Consider the following 18,843-nt stretch of genomic DNA (forward strand, 5'->3'; position numbering starts at 1 on the left):
GTATTTGATAACAAAACTAACTTTCTTTGCAAAATTCACAAGTAAAACGGTGAAGAGACTGATCTTTGGAATCACAAAAAAGGCTGGTGTATAAAACGGATCCTTGTATATATATAACAAACCATCTGTCTTGGACTATAAGGGAAAGAGATGCAACACGAAAAATCCAATCCCGTATATATTACTTGGTGAAAACACCCAACTCTTTTCCTACCAGATTAATTGGAGATTTGAAGTATAACCAGCCCTCTTTCCCATAAAAAATGAACCTAATAAGAGGTGGTTGCCACCATATTCAAACGCCAGCATATATTACAAGCTTGAATAACTGAGAACAATACCCTACTTACTTAACATGTGAACCTTAAAATTACACAGACCTCACATATTAGGTTGGTAGACTTATTGCATTTTGTTCACTAGCGGAAGGCTTTAGTAAAGAGGGGCCTGTATTAAATCCATTTGCCATGGTAGGCTCGGGAGAAGAACCTTTGGAGATTGTGAACTTTGTTGATTCTGATAATACTTCGACTGCAGACTCCTTGGAAGCAATTTGTTCCTGAGGCGCCTGCTGCTGCAAAAGCTCCATTCGCTTTAAATATGGCACATCACCCTTGCAATACCTGCTCCACATATTCCTGTATGCCGACTCTAAACCACTGCAAAATTTAGCTCCATCACAGAGAGGGGAGTTGGCCATCAGATCTCGCAGACCCAGTCTCAGATTTGAGAGAGCCGCAACATCGGAGGCCAACTGCAGTGCCAGTTCGACATATTCATCTTCAGTTCTTGCAACCAGATGTCCTAGTCCTAGAATGAGCCAATCATGTAATCAAATGATTTTCTACATAGATCTAACTGGAAAAATTGACCATAACATGTAACATAGACCTACTATGTTTTGACGAAACCAAAAACATGGCAAAGAACATTGGAAGTCAATTAAGCCCAACACTTATTCTTTTACAATTCCCTCTCCAGTGAAGCTCAGATGCACCAGCATGCACAATTTGTGCTCCATTAAACTATTTTTTTACACACTCTATATTCTAGATAAACTTCAGTATTTCAGCACTTGAAATATAAGACTATAATCAGCAGATATATGCATAAAGGAATAAAGTCACATATATGTCTTTCCAGAGTATATATTACCACAGGTCCACAGGGAAATGCAGCTGTTTATACCACAGAAATTCACACCTTTTTAAAGTTATAGTTCTCAGAATATTTTCTAATTTTCTCTTAATTATTGTCTGATTGTATCATGTCGCCCAACCAACATTAGGGGCAGTTAGTATTGCCCCTAATATCGATTTGAAAAGACTTTTGACATGAAGCAACAATTTGCCAAAAAACACAAGTATTTGGTAGGTTTTGATTTAAAAAAATGATATAAGAGTTAGGACATATTGTTTACAAATAATAATAAAGCTTACCCACAAGTAAATAAGTAAATAAATACACTAGTTAAAAAACATTCATATAAAATTAATAAAAATAGTTACCAAAATGAAGCATGAATAAACAACAGTAATAAAGCACATCAAAAGGTAATTACATACATAAACGACATTAGCAAGGAAACCATAATATATAAGTAAACGGAATCAATGTACACAAATTGTTCAAGAAAATATATAATAGTTAAAAAAGAAAAAAGAAAAAAGAATGCACATGGTTACAGCATTAAAATTTAAAACTTTGTAAATAACCTACATTTTAAGGATTAATTGACTATCAGCCATTCATGAGCTATATAGCTTTCAAGCTTTTACAGCTATTAAAAGAGTAGTACATTCCAGCCACAAAGAACGGCACCTCAATGCTGCGAACTATAGTAAGTAAATTTATACTATAATCTGCATCTGAATTCAAACTATTTCAAATTTTAGTTTCTATAATTAATTGGAACTAAGCTTTGGCATCCTTTTTGACATTTACTTGATGGAATCTTGGATTTAAGAGAAAATTGGCTGCATTCTTATGCAGAGCAATTTCTAATATTGGGCATGGTACACACATTATACATGCAAGGTTGAATTGAGAATCAACATGAGTTTGAAATTAATTATCAAGCATTTGTGAACTAATAAGAAGTCGTAACTAAATAAGTATATACTTTCATACCGACTGCATTGAGGAGACTCACGCCAACATTGTTGGCATGTACTGAACCTCCCATAGTGACACAAGGAACTCCCATGTACAAAGATTCACAGGTAGTTGTGGTTCCCGCATATGGAAAAGTATCCAAGCTATAAAACAACACAAACAGTAGACAGGTCCTCAGAAATACATGTATAGTTAAGTTATACAAAATTTAAAAGTACACGAAGCATGCTCTCAGAAAGGGAGGCAAAAGAAATATCTGCAAGTATATAGATGCATACAATATGATTAAACATGTTCATAATCTGCAGCAAATTGATCCATATGCATCACAACTAACTTCAGTGCAAAGAAGATCTCTATTATTTATTTATATTTTAGGTAAATCAAATCAGCCTTTTGTACGTGTTTCCCCCATGTCAGTACATATCTGAAACATAATTTGTGATTCTGAATCATAATGTTATAAATGTTATTTGGTTAATTTTGCATATCATATGGTGAATTCTGCTTCTATGCTATGTTGCCTGAACTCGGAATCGGGTAGGGGAGTTGGGCACAACACACACAAGTGTTAGACTCAGCAGTCTCAAAATTGGGGACATGATACTGATACAGTATTTATAATGAAGAATTATAATGTTATACAAAATTATTTATTTAATTATGCATATCAAATGGTGAAATGTGCTTATGTGTTATGTTGCCTGACCTCAGAATCGGGTACGGAAGTTGGGCACGACACATACAAGTGTTAGGCTCAGCAGTCTCAAAATTGGGGACAAGGGACGTCCTATTTATGGACACAAGCCATTAGAGCAAGTCCAAGAGATACCTTATATGATGTCCTAAGTCATAATTTAGGGCATTTAATAGAAAAACTTAATCCAACAATGTCCTAGTGATGCCTTATATCACTAGGACAAGCTCTTCATGCCTTATTTTTGAGGCACGTCTTTGCTTGCCCTATCCTAGATTTTATAGTAAAGTATTACACACATTCTCTTTCTCTCTCTTCTTTATATTGTTCTTTAATGATGAAAGGAAACTTTTAAGAATAAAATATTAAATATGTAATGAGGATAAGGCACATTGTTGGAGTTGAAGTTAGCTAAGTATGTCCTAAATCACTAGGACACATTATATTTAAGGCCTCAACTAGCACACTCTTGGACTTGCTCTTATGGCACAACATAATATATCTAATATAAATTAAATAGTATATGACACAGAATATCTATAGTTGCATCATAGGTTCATGTTATTCATGGTCTTCTAGTTGATCAAAGTTCCCAACTTTAAGCCAAAGCCCAAAGGTAAGTGTTGTTTCGCTGTGTCTTAACTCTTGACGCAGGTATGGCAGCTTAAATGGAAGAGTCATAGTAACACAGCTTATGTGACAAGTTTTCCCCATCCTAGTATGTCAGAATGCAGAGATTGAATCCTAGTTAATTTAGGCATCAAAGCCGGCCAGTCCTTTGATAATGGATCCATAGGTGTGCATAAATTATCTTCCTGTTTTATATTTCATATTTTCACGGCAGGGATAGAGTGGATTTTGTTTCTAATTTTTCACACGCTCCAAATCAATCATTCACCAAAATTCAAAAAAACTGACACAGAGAATGAATAGGCAAATGTCATGGATAACTGAATATTACTGTTATGTATATGATAGGTGCACTAAAAATTATAAGGATAATATATATATATTGGTAACGTACCTGATATCCATAAGAGCATAGGCTTGCATATGATCATGATTGAAGAGGATGAGAGGCAAAAGGTCAACTCGCAGTGATTCCAATCCTAATTGCTCCAAGGTCGAAAGAAATCTCTGTCTCACATTATCACAACAAAAAGGCTTACACTTCACAACAAGACGTGAATTTGGAACCGCGCATAGAATTCTTGCCCAAACTTGCAATACTTTGGGTGTTATCTGATAGCAAAAGATATGTTATAATCAAATACATATCCTACACAATAGTTTTAAGTGCGACAAAAACCTGGTACTATTAACAGTGTTCATTCCAACCTGATTTGTACCTTTGCTAGATTGTTAAAGCTTCCAAATGTGATGAATCCATTGGAAAGAGCAGGAGTCTGAGTCAGGGGTCCAGCTTCAGGAGACGGTGTATAACAAAGAAAGCATTCTGGTAACCGGACCAACTCTTCCACATGCCTGTTGTTATGAGATGAATTTCATCATATACCCGCATTGCGGCACAAAATTAGAAGGGAAAGATACATAGAGAACACCTACATCTGTTTCGTATTAGGAGGATCAGCCAGCGGATCAGATATTCTGTAATCTATGGTCGGCAAACCAGTTGTATTTGGGTATCCAATCCAGGTAACCTGTGAAGCAAGTCAGAGGTTGTAAGAAAATATAATTTATGAAATTGATAGATGAACTAAATCACGTTAAAACATCAGTAAGTTTGAATTGTTTTGCATAGGTTCAACAAAAAGTGAATGTTAAATCATGAGCAAGTCTTTCATTTCTAGAGCAGAAGAGAAGTATCTTGTTATTGTATTCGATTATAAAATTTGCTCAGAAAAAAAAAAGGAAAGAAAGAAATGCTAGATACTTGACATTTCCCTAGAATTATACTCTTTCATTATATGAAAATTTGACTGCTCAAAAAGCATAGTAGGTATATCCTTCGCATACCTGAACAGGTGCAGGTTTGCAAGCCAACATTCCCAACTTATTATTTGCAGTGTGACCAGTTAATTCTACCAAGATGTCAACCTTGTCTTCTCTAACCATGCTTGCGACTTTCTTCTCATCAATCCCGTAGATATCTCTCCATATCCCTCCCTTCCTCAAGACTCTGTCTCTAAATCTATTGGTTTTCGCATCAGCCTGCACCCTCGTAGATAAAAGAATGACATTATATTTGCAATATTGGCCACTATTTTCAACAAGCCACACAAATGAAACAAAAAAATATATAAATCACAACATGTAATGTTTCTTAAACTCCAGACAAAGAAGCATTTAGATAACCATGATGTGTACTTGCAAATTCCAAAACAAGTGATATGTAAGTATACATATCTATATTTTTAATTAATACCTTCACAACTGCTGAATAAACAACCACCTTGTAGTTGGCATAGTCATGAAAAATAAGGGGAACCTCGATAAAATATGATACAGAATGAGTAAAATAATCTGGAGATACATATCCAATAACAAGTGGCCTTTCTGGATCTTTGGGGTTATCCCAAGATGTATACTGCTGATATAACTTCATGAAACGCCTACCCCAATCTCTGCAGCAAGCACATGAACACAGATAAGAAAGTGCAAAAGCTCAAGACCAAAAATAGATGCTCGTACCGATAGAATTAGGAAGAGAATTTCATAATACAGTAAAATGGCGGTCTTATTAGCTGAGTTTCCACTCGACCAATAATTACCTCGTTCTCACAAATAGTATTCTAGAGTTTATGTTTCATTAGAGGAGTCCCTAACTAGCACAACTCTTAAAAGCTTAAACATCTACTCTTTGGAACGGAATTCTGTACCATCTATGTAATACGTTACTAAATGAACATCTACATTAAATATGTTCCAAATCCTTATATTTTTTTTGTTTAGAGTATTCTCTAAATTGAAATGATTAACCCAATTCTATGTGTTGATTCTGTTGAATGTTAACATCAAGCCTTGAAAATTCGAGGACTAGTACATAAAAAAGAATAACTTCTGGGGAAAAAAGCGTCAAATACTCGAAGGGAAACTACCCTGTCCCGTATTCAGAAGTAAATTACCATATTTTGTTAGAAACCTCTTATGGCTAGAAACTTTTATAATTGTGAAAATTATAAGTCAAAATGAAAATGTCACGTTCAGAAGGTAAACTCTTGATGGCTAGAACTCATATACGCTGACATTTAAAGTGCAAGAAAAGAGAGATTGTGTTTTAACCTGTGAGCTTCAAAGAGTTTATCATCAGTTCCCTCATGTATGTAGTTCATTGCAAGTAATCGATTCTGCATAAAAACAGACGGCAAATTCTAACATAAGAAACCACAAAAAGTGTCCTTAAAATCATGAAAACAGCATAAGCCATAATGCTATGAGGAGCTTGTTTGTCTTCTCTTAATTCTGTTGGTTTACTTAACTACAGTCTACACCAGCCTGAACAAACTCCCAAGGAGAGGGGAACATTTAATGAAAAGGTAGATTACGTTGTCAAAATTTGGGTGGTACTTATTTAATTAAGTTGTGAAATTTATGTAAGCATGTTTGTGACATGAACGAGTAGTTATCCATTTTACAATCTTCTCGTGATTTAGAAGAACCTCCGGACTAACTTACAAACACAACAATAGTTACCCTCCAAATATCATCCCAAATTTGTGAGTACTCCACATACTCTTCATTTTGTGTCGAGTACCCATGTCGGACACTCGACACTCGGACATGGGTATGGACACTCAGACACTTATTTTAGGCCAAAAACATGTAACAATTCAAATTATTGCCGAGTTCGACACTCGGACACGTATCCATGTTGGACACTTTTAGCCGAGTCATCTAGTGGTCGCAAATATGGGTAATGCTTATCTGATGCATTCTTATGATATAATTGGGTATATAATAAGAAGTGGTAGCTAATGTCTGAGTGCAGAGAAAACATAAAAACGTTTGTGCCAAATACTTAAAAGGATGCTCATGACCTATATGTACAACTACATAAATAGCAACTAGCACATTGCAATACCTGCCCTGCATTACGAGAATCAGGATCTATCTTAAGGCACTGCTCGTAAGCTTCAATAGCCAAAGTTATATCACCAGCATCTCTATACAGCACCCCTGCATGCGCCAAAAAATTAAAATGACAATGACTGAAGTATCATAATTCACAAGTCACTGCTAGAAGGTAATTGTTTGCTTATTGCACAGTACTAACAAACAACATCACTGCCACTTTTGGGAAAAAAAAGTAGACAGTGCATATGTAATGGAAACTTTTAACATTAAGAAATAAATAAACCAATTTCCTCTTAAATCCAACAGTCATGTCCTTGTATAAGTTTAAAAAATGAAATCCCTGCATAAATTCACAAGTCACCGCTAGAAGGTAATTGTTTGCTTATTGCACAGCATTAACAAATACAATGACAGCCCCTTTTGGGTGATATTGGACTCCCTGCATAAATTCACAAGTCATCGCTAGAAGGTAATTGTTTGCTTATCGCACAGTACTAACAAACACAATGACTGCTACTTTTGGGTGACTAAACACATACAACTATACAAGTAGACGATAGATAGGTAAGCGAAACTTCTAAATATTAAGGAAAAAAAAAAAAAAGAAACCATTTTACACTTAAATCCACCAAAGTAATGTCCTTGGCAAAGTTAAGAAAATGGAATCTCTCTTCCAATTATTTTAAGCAAAAGATAACGATATTGTGAAACAGCCTAAATAAAACAATTTGTATAGACAGATTTACTCCACAGTTGACTACAGAAGGCAATTACAGAATGAATACAACTGAATAACAGATATCTATACGCAATACTAAACCTGTTAATATGTATTCTAGTTAAGTATTTGCATCACAAAATTTCATGAAAGTAAAAACATTCTTCAAAAGGGGACCAACACTAAATTAGTCTCTATTAATGACCCATGATAACTTTTGTTTGATGGTTTAAACTTAACCTGTCACGTGTACTATTTAATAATATTATCAATCAATCTTAAACAGTACCAGTCATTATATTTTTAGGTCAGTACTCATTACAGTTCCTCATCTTCAATTGTTGCAAAGCTATAAAAGGACTACAAGCTAGATACAAGACAGCAACATATGCACCATTATACAAGATGCTCATAAAGAGAAGAAAAAAGAATAAAGACCTAAGTTATTATAAGCTTCCGCATATGTTGGGTTCGCAACAATAGCTTTTTCTATCATGCTCGCAGCAGCATCCATTTTACCCTGCACAAAATCAATGCTATCACCGACATTTTCGATACATGGTCATTCACAAATCAAGATGCATGTAAAGAGTCCACTACTGACCTGGACAGTAAAAACTACCCCAAGATTATTTAATGATTGAGAAAAGTTCGGCTTGATTGATAATGCCAGCTACAAGTTAAAGTACAGTACAACAAAGATTATTGCATCCACATAAAAAGATAAGATAATTACAAATTCAACCATAGGCATAAGAGTTACCTGATAACATTCGACAGCTTTATCAAGATTGTCACGGTCTTTATATATGACACCTAAATTGTTGCATGCCTCCGCACAGTGAGGGTTAAAGTGGAAAGCAAGTTCGTAGAACACAATTGCCTACAAAGATAAGATATAGTTAAGACCAAAAGTAATATCCGACTTGGAAAAACTAAAATAAGCACACTGGATACAGAAAAAGAAATTGAGAAAACTCATACAAGAACATTTTATTATAGAAAGACATCACAAAAAAAATTAAATTCAGCTTTATGTTGCAAAATAATGAAAAATAGTTCAGTTCTCATCACGTACCATGTCGAACTTCAACATTTCACCATATGCAACCCCTAGATTGTACATGGCATCGGCATAATGCCAGTTATAGTACAGAGCTTTTTTGTAATATGCCACGCCTTGGTTAATATCGCCCTCTAATTTTACCTGAACGAAAGTATCAAGAGTTCCTATCAATTTCATATGACTAACAAAGCAGATATAAATGTCTGAACAAATTTATATAATTAACTCTTTGTAGTTACTTAATTTCAACATAACGAATTGAATTTAAGCCAGAAAATCAGGTTTTTACAGGGTACCTAACATCGTTACATATATGGATTGATTGACACACATTAAGTAACGTAAAGAAGAAAAATTACTTGCCATATCCATGAAGAACCACAGGTAATCATAAAAATAATATTTATAATATTAATACAAGTAAACTCAAAAACAAGCACACGGACACACATGAAGGGAGATGAAAAATGGAAAGTGATGGCAGGAGTGTGCCTATAATATTAGACGTTTCTAAGGACTCTCAACTCTCACTCTCTACTGCACATCGATTTAATAAATTTACTTTCAAGAATCGAAGGGAATGTGATGCAACTGATTTTAAATTTGGTAATGTCTAAACACTATGGTGTAAGCGGGCTGAACCAACCCATGTATACTACACCTTCGTTGTTGATCCAAACCAATCTAAGCATAAGTTGCAGGGACCATACCGGCTTACCCATGACAGGGAGACCCATTTGCCAAGACTCAGTCAATGAGTTGTCCACACTCTAGATCTAAAAGCAAGGAAATTAAATATATTTCCCTCTCCATGCTCCACAAAGATCATACACTGACCATATTATCCGGATTAAGACTAAAAGTTGTGATTATTATTGGTCCCAATATAATCATAAGAGGTAAATGAAGTCTTGAATATACTACTCTTTTTTTAAAAACTGTGTGCGAGTGCACGACCCTACTAACAGTAGAGAAACAATGCAATTGAAAAAGGTGAATGATCCATGAACTTACAAAAGAGCAGCTAATCTGCTAACGTCCAGAAACACATATCTAGGAGCTGTCTGTAAGACTATATCAAAACTTACTTCTATATAATACACACTGTTTAAATTGCACACTATTATTCAATTCAGTATTGCGCTAATCTAGCTTTGGCAAATTCCTTCAAAAGATTATTTCATTATTAATTCTGTAAAATACATGCACAGCCACAACTTGCACACTACAGTTCCATTAATTGGCATAATATAATGTGCGCACTTGCTCAGAGTCAAAGATTAGTTTTAAGGATGTGTAAGGTTTGGTAAGCTAAAGGATAATAAATCCACATAATCTCGCTCTTCAATTTTAAAAAATTAATGGAAACAACCTTTGTCCCTAAATCTGTCAAAGCAATGGCCATATTATTTTTTGCAATCTCAAAGTTTGGAGAAACAGCCAGACACCTGCATAGTTAACAGCAAAAGAATTGATTACCAGCAGAAATATAACATTTAACCAAAACGAGTACTTACTTGGAATTGTCATATATAATCAAAAGAAAAGGATTTTCAATTAGATGCTAACAAGCAGGAAACCTCTCATAACAAGTGATAGCAGACTCCAACTCTCCACGATTCTTATAGATAACCCCCATATTGCAATATGCTTCCGCATACATGGGCCTTTCCAGTGCAGCTTTCTCGTAAAAATTAAGTGCCATGTCATACTGCATCATCTCGGAATAAACAACTCCAAGATTATAATATGCAGGCTGCATTATAAATCAATCCATCAGAATACAACTTTTCATTCCGTAGTGCATCAGAATACAACCTTTCATTCCATAGTATGAAGGGGGCTTTTTTTTTTTCCTCTGCACCATGATACAGAAGATATTAAACGATAAAAACTTACTGCATAATGTTGATCAATCTTGATAGCTTCATAATACTTTTGGATACCCTCCTGGGTGTTGCCAGCAAGCTTTAGGCTGGTACCAAGATCTGTTAGCACTACTGCTAAGCACTCTGCTGCAGGTTTGTAGCCAGAATCTGCTTTCAAAGCCTTCTCATACGACTGAATCAAAGAAAAGTACAATACTACTATACATGAACTTCAGAAGTACATTTGAAAGCATGACTATATTGTTAACTAAATTATCAGCAGCTCCAAACATCAAAGAATTAGGAAAAATTAAAATTTGCAAATATATCATGAACAGGGTAGTACATGAGGCCAACCATTATAAGTATCTTATTAGGATCCAGTTGCAATGTAAGTTGTTTACAAACAAAGATTCCATCAACTTGTACCAACCAAAGACAATGTATGTATGTATGTATGTATGTATGTATGTATGTATAGAAATAGCACAAAACACAAGTTCTGTTTTGCTAGCTCAACCAAATTCTTCCATCGTGCAAGTAGTCAATGACTTGATCCCACCCTTGTCATTATCAACTATCTCTTAGAGTCTTGCCTATTTTTTTTTTTTTTTTTTTGACGAAAGAGTCTTGCCTATTTAATAAAGCATATTACACATCTTATTAGTGAACTTCAAAAAATATTGCCTTGCATATCTTCGTGCCATTATGGCACTTCAGATAATACTCATGTATTTCTTTGGCAAGCAACAACTTTCACTTGCATCTTCAAAGATGAATCTTACTCACTGGTAGTTTACGTATTGTGTAGGGCTACTAAAAGGTCCAGTGTGTTAGGACTGCAGTATCAGTCCAACAGTAATAACTATTGCAAGGGTAACTGAGTCATTTCAACAATAGTTAAGTTGGTACTTACATGGGTCGTATAAATACAAGTAGTGGATGTAGTTTTCAAATTATGATTTGAATTATACGAGAATGCAGTGCAAACCAATCTGTCTTATGGATCCCAACTGATTTTTCTCTCTAACAAAATATCTTTTTCTACATGTTTCTCTAATTTTACTTGCATATTAATGTTCATAATTCCTTTTTAGTAGTGTTTTCTACCATTAAAACTTATGCCTGTGATGATATGTCATATCCAATGAATAAGAGCAAAAAAGCATATTAGAAGTCATTTATGGACCTTATTCCTTCCCAAACTCTCTACAAAGAAATTGTTGCAGTGCATTCTTAAATCATTTTAAACTTAGGTTGTTGCAAGATGAAGTGTCTGGTTTCAATATGAAAGATCCAGTTAATTCAGTACCCCAAACCCATGTCTGTTCGGTCAACACGAGAGGGCAAATTGAAAAGTCTGGGTAACAAGGTGAGTGGTCACTGAGAAATTAATGATCTGATATCACATCTCACTGGTATTATTGACTACAATTAATTTCATTGTGAATAGAAATACAATCGAACTGAAGAAAATTACACAGTTTGGATACTTATCAAGGAAACTCCACTAATGCACAAAAAATGGATATTAACAAACCAACATCAGGACTTCACATTACGATAATTTTTACAACAACTCCACCCTAAACAGTACGAGTGCTAGAAGCATACCTCAGCAGCCTCGACCAGTCGACCTTCGTCTTTGTACAAAATCCCACAATGAGTGAGGGCACAAGAATTTTCTGGATCCAGCTTAATAGCTTCCGAAAAACTCTCGAAAGCAGGCCTTAACATATTTTGCGCCTGCAGGCAAATTCCTTTGCCAATATAGGCTTCAACATTTCCACCATCTTTTTCCACAATGCTCTCATAAATGGCAAGTGCATCAACAAATTTATTCCTAGAGCGAAGAATGTTGGCATAAGAGAGTGCATCCTTGCCATCAAAAGCATTTTCAACAGGACTGGTGCAACCCCGGGTGGTTTCTTTGGCAGCGGGAGACAGTTTCCCTTCTTGCAAGTACCCATTATCCCCAATAACTTCCTTCTCTTTGCCACTACCAACATCCTGCTCTGTCCACGCCATCTGTTTGGCACTAGAAATTCAATATCACTGATCACAGTAAAAAAAAGTCGAGCAATTTAAAGATATCAAAAGAAAAAAAATAAAACAACCCCACGAAAGTGTTCAATCTTGCCTACAATTCAAATTCAAATAACTGGAATAGCGAAATATACCTAACACTGACAACTTTATAACCGAATGTAAAATATTGCAAGAACAGTTTCGAATCGAAAACGAATTTACACAATGTAGTTGTAACAATCAAACAGTCAAATTAATAACAATAGCAACTATTAAAAACAGTTACAATCACAAAAACCCTAATAGAGACATGTAATAAAAAAACACAAATTAAAGTACAATTGTACATATGAATGAACTAACTGAAACAAACATAAAGCAGTCAATTAGGTTATTACAAACAAAAGAAATTAGAGCACGAGAAAGTGGTAATAAAATTGAAGCACGTAATCAGACAGAAATACGAGGTAGTAGCAAGTAGAAGTAGTTTATTACCGTGTCAATAGAGGCGTGTAATGAAAGCGAGATTTATGTGTGTGTTTGTGAGAGGGAAGGGGTTTGGGAGAGAGGGAAATATGAAAAAAGGGGGGAGAGGCGGTGACGCTCTCTCTCTCTCTCTCTCTCTCGAATTAGAATCTCTCTCTCTCTCGCTGTCTCTCTCTGTGAGTCTCGCTAGATTTTAAGCAGGGTTTGATGGTGTGGTTGTGTAAAATTGAAGAGTGGGGTCCAGGAGTGCTTTCCCGTTGTCTCCCCTTTCGCGTTTTGATTGCGCTACCGTGTGCTGTGCTAGCCCCCACTGGTATTAATTAAAGTATTCAGTGCTGCTATTTACCTTTTTACCCCTGCTTTTGTTATATATTACCGTTACCGCCTATATTTTCTTGGCGTAATTCAAGACGAGGCTTTCGACTTTCGAGCTCGTGCGTTGAAATCGTATGTTATTATAACAATTATAACAATTTTTTTTAAAGATTCATTGAATTTGAGTTTATTTATAACTATAATAAAATTTTCTTAAATTTTACTTTTATTATATAGTTTAGGTTTAATTGAACTAAATTTGCTACGAGCTAATTGACTTTAAATGATTTATTATGGCTTGAGAATTAAGCTTGAATTTTCATCTTATTTTATTGAATGAACAATTCAATTCGACTCGTTTAGATCAAAACTCGAATTCGGAAAACTAATGCATCGTTTAGATCATCGATATTGAGCAGAATTTGATTTTAATTTCTGGTGTGCCTAGTTTTGAAACTTAAGAAGAAAGCAGCGTATAGTGGTGCAAGTAATGGAACTATGATATGATTTCCATTACACATAAATAAAAATGTTTCTGACTTTTTCTTGTGGGAGACTTGCGCTTCAATATCCACCACTCTTGAATCTTAAAATTCAATGACACGATTATTTTATTTTTTTTGTTTAACAGAAATGTATGCAGACACGGTTTTATAAATATTCAAACTGGATTTGATTGTCGCCTAATTGTATCAGCAATTTCAATCTTAAGGCTTCATGCTCTTGCAAGCCAAAGATATCACAACATTGACGAGCACATGAATAGGAGACAATGGCATCTAAACAAGACCGGGTCGAACCACTTATTTGCATACACACTGTTAACAGCCAACAACGAGGGAAGCCATTAAAGAAAACAACCAAAACCAATTTCAAGAGCAAACCATCACCATATAATTATCTAGATCAAGCCTACAACGTTGGCTAAATTTCAACAAAATGATCTCCAGGATGACCCATCACAGCTTCACTGGAGCTCCAGTCTTCTTGAATACATTATGCGGTAAGCAAGATTGAGCAAATCTCACAGCCAACGTCAAGATTCTGCAGATGCAGATTGCACACAGCAAAACCACTTTTTCTGCAAATAAGCAATGTGGAGAATATCAGAAATTCAGATTGAAGCTGGGTGTATCAAGCTTGTGCAGTTGTGCCTAGCAATTCGGGTAGCATCCATGATTCTTATTCACATCTTCAAGTATCCACAACGCACGTGAATAGTGATTGAGAAAACCACTACAACTCACCTTACAACAACAGAATCATAATTGCTCAAGTCCTTACAGGATGAACCAAGCAGAGAACTTGAGAAGAAATCTTTTATACTTGGAAAAAAGAAGAAAACGGACATGTTGAAAGCAAATTTTGAAATATTTAGCATAGCATAACGACACTCTTAATGCCCCAATTATATAGTCATAAATTAGGGCTGGCAATTTCGGGTTTCGGGTCGGGGTCGGGTCGGGTTGACAGTCGCGGGTCAAAAATTTTACCCAACCCGAACCCGACCCGAAATTTTAATGGGTCAGAATACCCAAACCGGACAGATATATAATATTAAGAGAAAACGAACCAAGGCCTTCCACTCATGGATATGGAGCTTTTTGGAGTTAATTTGCCTTTGCGGAATATAAGCTAGTAAAAGCCTTGCTACTTTAGTGAATTTGCGGTAGTATCTGGATAGTAGTGTGGCTTTTTAATATATTTTTTTCATCCCTTATCTTTAACTAACTCAAAGTCATACATATTTAGTTCTTTACACACATATTAGCCTTCTTACATGATAAAATGCACGCGTACATTACAAGTCTATATGCATCATTAATCACATATAAATATTTATTTGTATAATGTAACAATATAATTTTTTTTATAATGATATAATAATCCTAAATATTTATTACATACAACTGTCTCTATATGTATCCATATAATTCTATGCCATTTTAGACTTTTCAGCTCACCGATAACTTTAGGACAAAAACTTCATTAAGAAACAGCTCACAGTTACAGGCCACAATTACTAGTGTCAAACTGTCAAATAGTCTTAGATACATTTAGTGAATATATGTCATGTTTGAGAACTCTACAGCAGTGCTTAACTTTAATTTATTTATTTATAGTAGGCAAGCTTTTAAGTTACAGATTTTGTATCTGTTATAAAGAGATTCCTGGGTGAGCGATCTTGAGGGACTTGAATTAGTCAGACTCACACCTGAAAGTTTTGGTTGCCTAAATCCCCTTAAAAATTGGAGAAAACAATACATATCCTGAATCTGACAAAATAATTCCATCACCGATAAGCATATAAGTGTAATTACATAAAAGGTGAAGGATGGAAGCATGTTAAAGTTTGATAATAGCAGTCCGAGAAGAGTTTGCATCTTACAGGCTGAGGCTTCCCAAGCATTGTTTTATGTTCGAATTTTGAGCCATCTTGTGGTGGTGAGTCAGTCTTTCCGCCTGTTCTTTTCTCATCCCTCGCTTTTTCAAAGATCACTGTGAATCCATCAGCTGATGTTGGGTCGTTGACATCCCATTCACCAAACTTGGGCAATGCTAGACCTTTATCCTAAAAGAAGCAGAAGTGCATGTAACATTCTATCTTCCATCTCAGAAAAGGGACATATAATGTGTACAAGGATGTTATATACTTTGATAGAAGACATCGCTCTATTTCAGTAGTCAATTCCATTATAAAACAGTAAAAACAACATGTTTTCAGTTATAACAATATTAAAAATCATATTTCGTATAGCAAAGAACTAGTCATCTAAGTTTAACTTTCTAATTTCTACACAAGACACCACCACAAGGGGAGAAAACCTATGTTCTGCACAACAGAGATATAGAGAGTACGAAGTGCAATAAAAGCATTTTGTCAAACTCTTGTAAATATAGGTCACAGACTCAAAGCAATCACGAGAAGATACTCAATTTATCAGCTGCTAAGCTGTAATCTAAATTCAAACTTTGTTTACTCTATGTTCAGTCCCACTAAAGTCTAAAGAGGCAAAAAAATTTCAAAGTACGGCAAAGAGAGAACTTCACCTGGAAAAAAACAGTGTGCACTACATTTAGATAGTCCCCGGCAGCAATTTCAATTGCAGGCATACAATTTGGAGGGTGTAAAATATACGTGTCACAGCATGCTTAACATTGAAATCCTGTAATTCTCATATGAAGTTAACAATTCTAAAGTATGTTCAATATAAAAATAAATTACCCCCTCAGTCTCAAAGATATTCTTTTAAGTTATTGTTCTTGTTAGAATATAAGATGATCCTGTTAAGTGACCAATTCTCCTAAAACCTCGATGTGTTAGGAGAAGGGTTTATCATGATCATATTATATTCTAACAATTCTACTTGGACAAGAATGATATTGGCAAATTATATTTCTTATTACAAATCGATATTATATCCAATCCAGTAATGTCCATTGATAAAAGAAAGATATGACAAGCTATATATTGCATCCTCAGTCAGAACTCAAAAACCCCGCGTCAATTAATCAATACTTGGAAAAATTAAACAAGAAATCGACTTATAACATACATAAACCTCATATAGAAAAACAATAATCCATATCAACCACAATGAGTAAGGCAAGTTAGAATACAAAAAGACCTTCAATCAAACACACAACAAAAACCCACATAACAACAAAGTTAAAAAAGAAGTACACAGAGCCTTAAGGGTTACTTAAGACACTATAAACTGATGAAATTAAGGTACTTAAGTACACAATACACAAAGCCATGTCATGTAAGAACTGCTGCTATAATCAACTGTAAATACAGACATAGACACATATGTAGAGTGAGAGAGTTAAGATTATTACCGCCATGAAAACGCGTGATTATGTAAGAAAATGAAATCCCTCTTCTTGCTTGGCTATATGCCAGTAAAAAATATATAATTTATTATTTAAAGTGATGGAAAACAAAAAGGGCTCGGGTGTATCGAGCATAGATGGCTAGTAAAGCCCATGTTATGGCCCAGATGATTTCTTGGTGTGAATCTTGACCCTCTTTATTTTTTAATTTTTTTCACTCTGTAAATAAAATTTTAGCAGCGTATTTAATAAAGAAAATTTTGAATTAAGATATAGATAATATCTTAATTGAAATTATTACAGAATCGATCAAATGCATTTGCAATATTTGTATAGTTTAACTAATTCCATCATTTTAGTGATATCTTTTTAAAAAATTATAACAAAATTTACAACATCTAGTTAATATATTAAAATAATATTTTATATGTATAATAATTTAAATAAATATATTAAACATAATTAATGTACAATATTAATTATTTTTATATCACTAAAATTAATAATTTTTATATCGATATACCACTTAATCCTTTATGCTCTTAATTCAAAAGCTATGATTTGACATTTTCTGGTTATAACTATGTTTTTGAGATAAAATTAAATCAATCGATTGCTATGAAATCAATTAGTGCTATCAACTTTTGTAATCTTTCAATATAATTTCTATATCATATAAAAATCACAGTCCAACTCAAGATTTTTTTTACATATATAAGCACAGTTCAACTCGGAATTATATAATTATAATTAAAAATAACTTCCACACATAATATTTAATACTCCCCATAAATTAAAAATTAAATTTCAATTAAGAATTTTTTATAATTAAAAATTAATAATCATCCCATCATAATATTTTAACTTTCTAAATTTTATCTTTTATAGATTTTTCTCTGTATAAAAATAAGATCGCTTTTTTTCTCATCCACAGCCTTATTAAAGATGACTGTGAATCGCTCTCATTCACCAAATTTGCAGGGTTTCTTCAAGGTTTCGAGCCAATCTCTCACTTGTGAGAGACCGGTTTGCTTGTCATCGGCTTCTTACAGTCAATTTGAACTTCACGGTTCAAACAAAAAAATATAAACAATTTTAATTTGGAATTCCATCAAAATTCCAATTTAAATGTCGATTTTAAATTTGGATTTTTTGTCCTGACACAATTAAAATATGATTTTCTATTATTAGATTAACACTTTGTTTCAAAAAAATAAAAAATTACCAACCCGACTGGTTCAACTCGGCAGGAATCAATTTTTCCTATGCACATCCAACAATTTGAACACTTCAAAATCTAAACTGACACTGTCGGCAAAGTTACTTGTTCTACTTGATAATCATGCAGTAACGTCCGCAAGCCTTCAATTCCTCGTTGCCTATGCATGTAAATTTGTCTGCATGCACTATCCATGCAAACAGATCACTCTGCTGCATTCACTTTGATTCTCCAGCTGCCACATACCCTGCTATGTGTCACCTTTCGGTTTCGATATACATCAAATTATCAAATAAATACAAGCTCTGAGGAGAATTGGCAGTCATATTAGACCTTCTCTTCATTGCCTTCCCCTCTTCTCTGTCTATTAATTTTCAGATTTTCCGAGTCCAGCAAGATGTCTGCAGAGAGACTAATGATCCTCGTGATTTTTGTGATCGTGTCTGGCATAAATTGCAC

At 34.4% G+C, this 18,843-nt stretch overlaps 2 protein-coding genes across 6 annotated transcripts; both read right to left on the reverse strand.

Moving 5' to 3' along the window:
• Positions 1-84: 84 nt before the first annotated feature.
• Positions 85-13,302, reverse strand: LOC108218702 (probable UDP-N-acetylglucosamine--peptide N-acetylglucosaminyltransferase SPINDLY). 3 transcript variants are annotated; one of them, XR_010291170.1, is made up of 18 exons: positions 13,023-13,300; positions 12,114-12,527; positions 10,531-10,692; positions 10,212-10,387; positions 10,004-10,079; positions 8,644-8,772; positions 8,329-8,448; positions 8,170-8,238; positions 8,004-8,085; positions 6,855-6,949; positions 6,056-6,120; positions 5,199-5,397; positions 4,790-4,984; positions 4,379-4,473; positions 4,151-4,297; positions 3,837-4,054; positions 2,131-2,258; positions 85-810 (listed from the first exon to the last, which is right to left on the reverse strand). XR_010291170.1 is itself a non-coding variant. In XM_017391774.2 (18 exons), the coding sequence occupies exons 2-18, from the start codon at positions 12,525-12,527 to the stop codon at positions 389-391; spliced, it is 2,781 nt and encodes a 926-aa protein (XP_017247263.1). In that variant the 5' UTR covers positions 13,023-13,302; the 3' UTR covers positions 85-388. The 3 variants fall into 3 exon arrangements, 2 of the variants coding, with proteins under 2 accessions (XP_017247263.1, XP_017247264.1); XM_017391774.2 differs by having other exon boundaries at positions 4,162-4,297; positions 13,023-13,302; XM_017391775.2 differs by having other exon boundaries at positions 4,162-4,297; positions 12,114-12,537; positions 13,023-13,145.
• An 806-nt stretch (positions 13,303-14,108) lies between these two features.
• LOC108216698 (protein NOI4) lies at positions 14,109-17,312 on the reverse strand. 3 transcript variants are annotated; one of them, XM_017389530.2, is made up of 4 exons: positions 17,172-17,244; positions 16,380-16,495; positions 15,718-15,900; positions 14,109-14,409 (listed from the first exon to the last, which is right to left on the reverse strand). In XM_017389530.2, the coding sequence occupies exons 2-4, from the start codon at positions 16,440-16,442 to the stop codon at positions 14,365-14,367; spliced, it is 291 nt and encodes a 96-aa protein (XP_017245019.1). In that variant the 5' UTR covers positions 16,443-16,495; positions 17,172-17,244; the 3' UTR covers positions 14,109-14,364. The 3 variants fall into 3 exon arrangements, with proteins under 3 accessions (XP_017245019.1, XP_017245020.1, XP_017245018.1); XM_017389531.2 differs by lacking the exon at positions 16,380-16,495 and having other exon boundaries at positions 17,172-17,312; XM_017389529.2 differs by lacking the exon at positions 17,172-17,244 and having other exon boundaries at positions 16,380-17,151.
• Between the last annotated feature and the right edge of the window lie 1,531 nt (positions 17,313-18,843).

The sequence above is a fragment of the Daucus carota genome, chromosome 4, assembly GCF_001625215.2.
Source record: "Daucus carota subsp. sativus chromosome 4, DH1 v3.0, whole genome shotgun sequence".
NCBI lineage: Eukaryota > Viridiplantae > Streptophyta > Magnoliopsida > Apiales > Apiaceae > Daucus > Daucus carota.

What these genes read in the sequence shown, in the direction of transcription:
- LOC108218702 (XM_017391774.2), bottom strand. Translation starts at nt 12,527, where the DNA reads ATGGCGTGGACAGAGCAGGATGTTGGTAGTGGCAAAGAGAAGGAAGTT. An exon ending in AAATGTTGAAGTTCGACATG is followed by an intron (nt 8,449 to 8,643) that starts GTACGTGATGAG and finishes TTATCTTTGTAG; the next exon opens with GCAATTGTGTTCTACGAACT. An exon ending in TTTATTCAGCAGTTGTGAAG is followed by an intron (nt 4,985 to 5,198) that starts GTATTAATTAAA and finishes ACGAGGGTGCAG; the next exon opens with GCTGATGCGAAAACCAATAG.
- LOC108216698 (XM_017389530.2), bottom strand. Translation starts at nt 16,442, where the DNA reads ATGCCTGCAATTGAAATTGCTGCCGGGGACTATCTAAATGTAGTGCAC. An exon ending in TGCACACTGTTTTTTTCCAG is followed by an intron (nt 15,901 to 16,379) that starts GTGAAGTTCTCT and finishes TGCTTCTTTTAG; the next exon opens with GATAAAGGTCTAGCATTGCC. An exon ending in TGCTTGGGAAGCCTCAGCCT is followed by an intron (nt 14,410 to 15,717) that starts GTAAGATGCAAA and finishes GCTTATTTGCAG; the next exon opens with AAAAAGTGGTTTTGCTGTGT.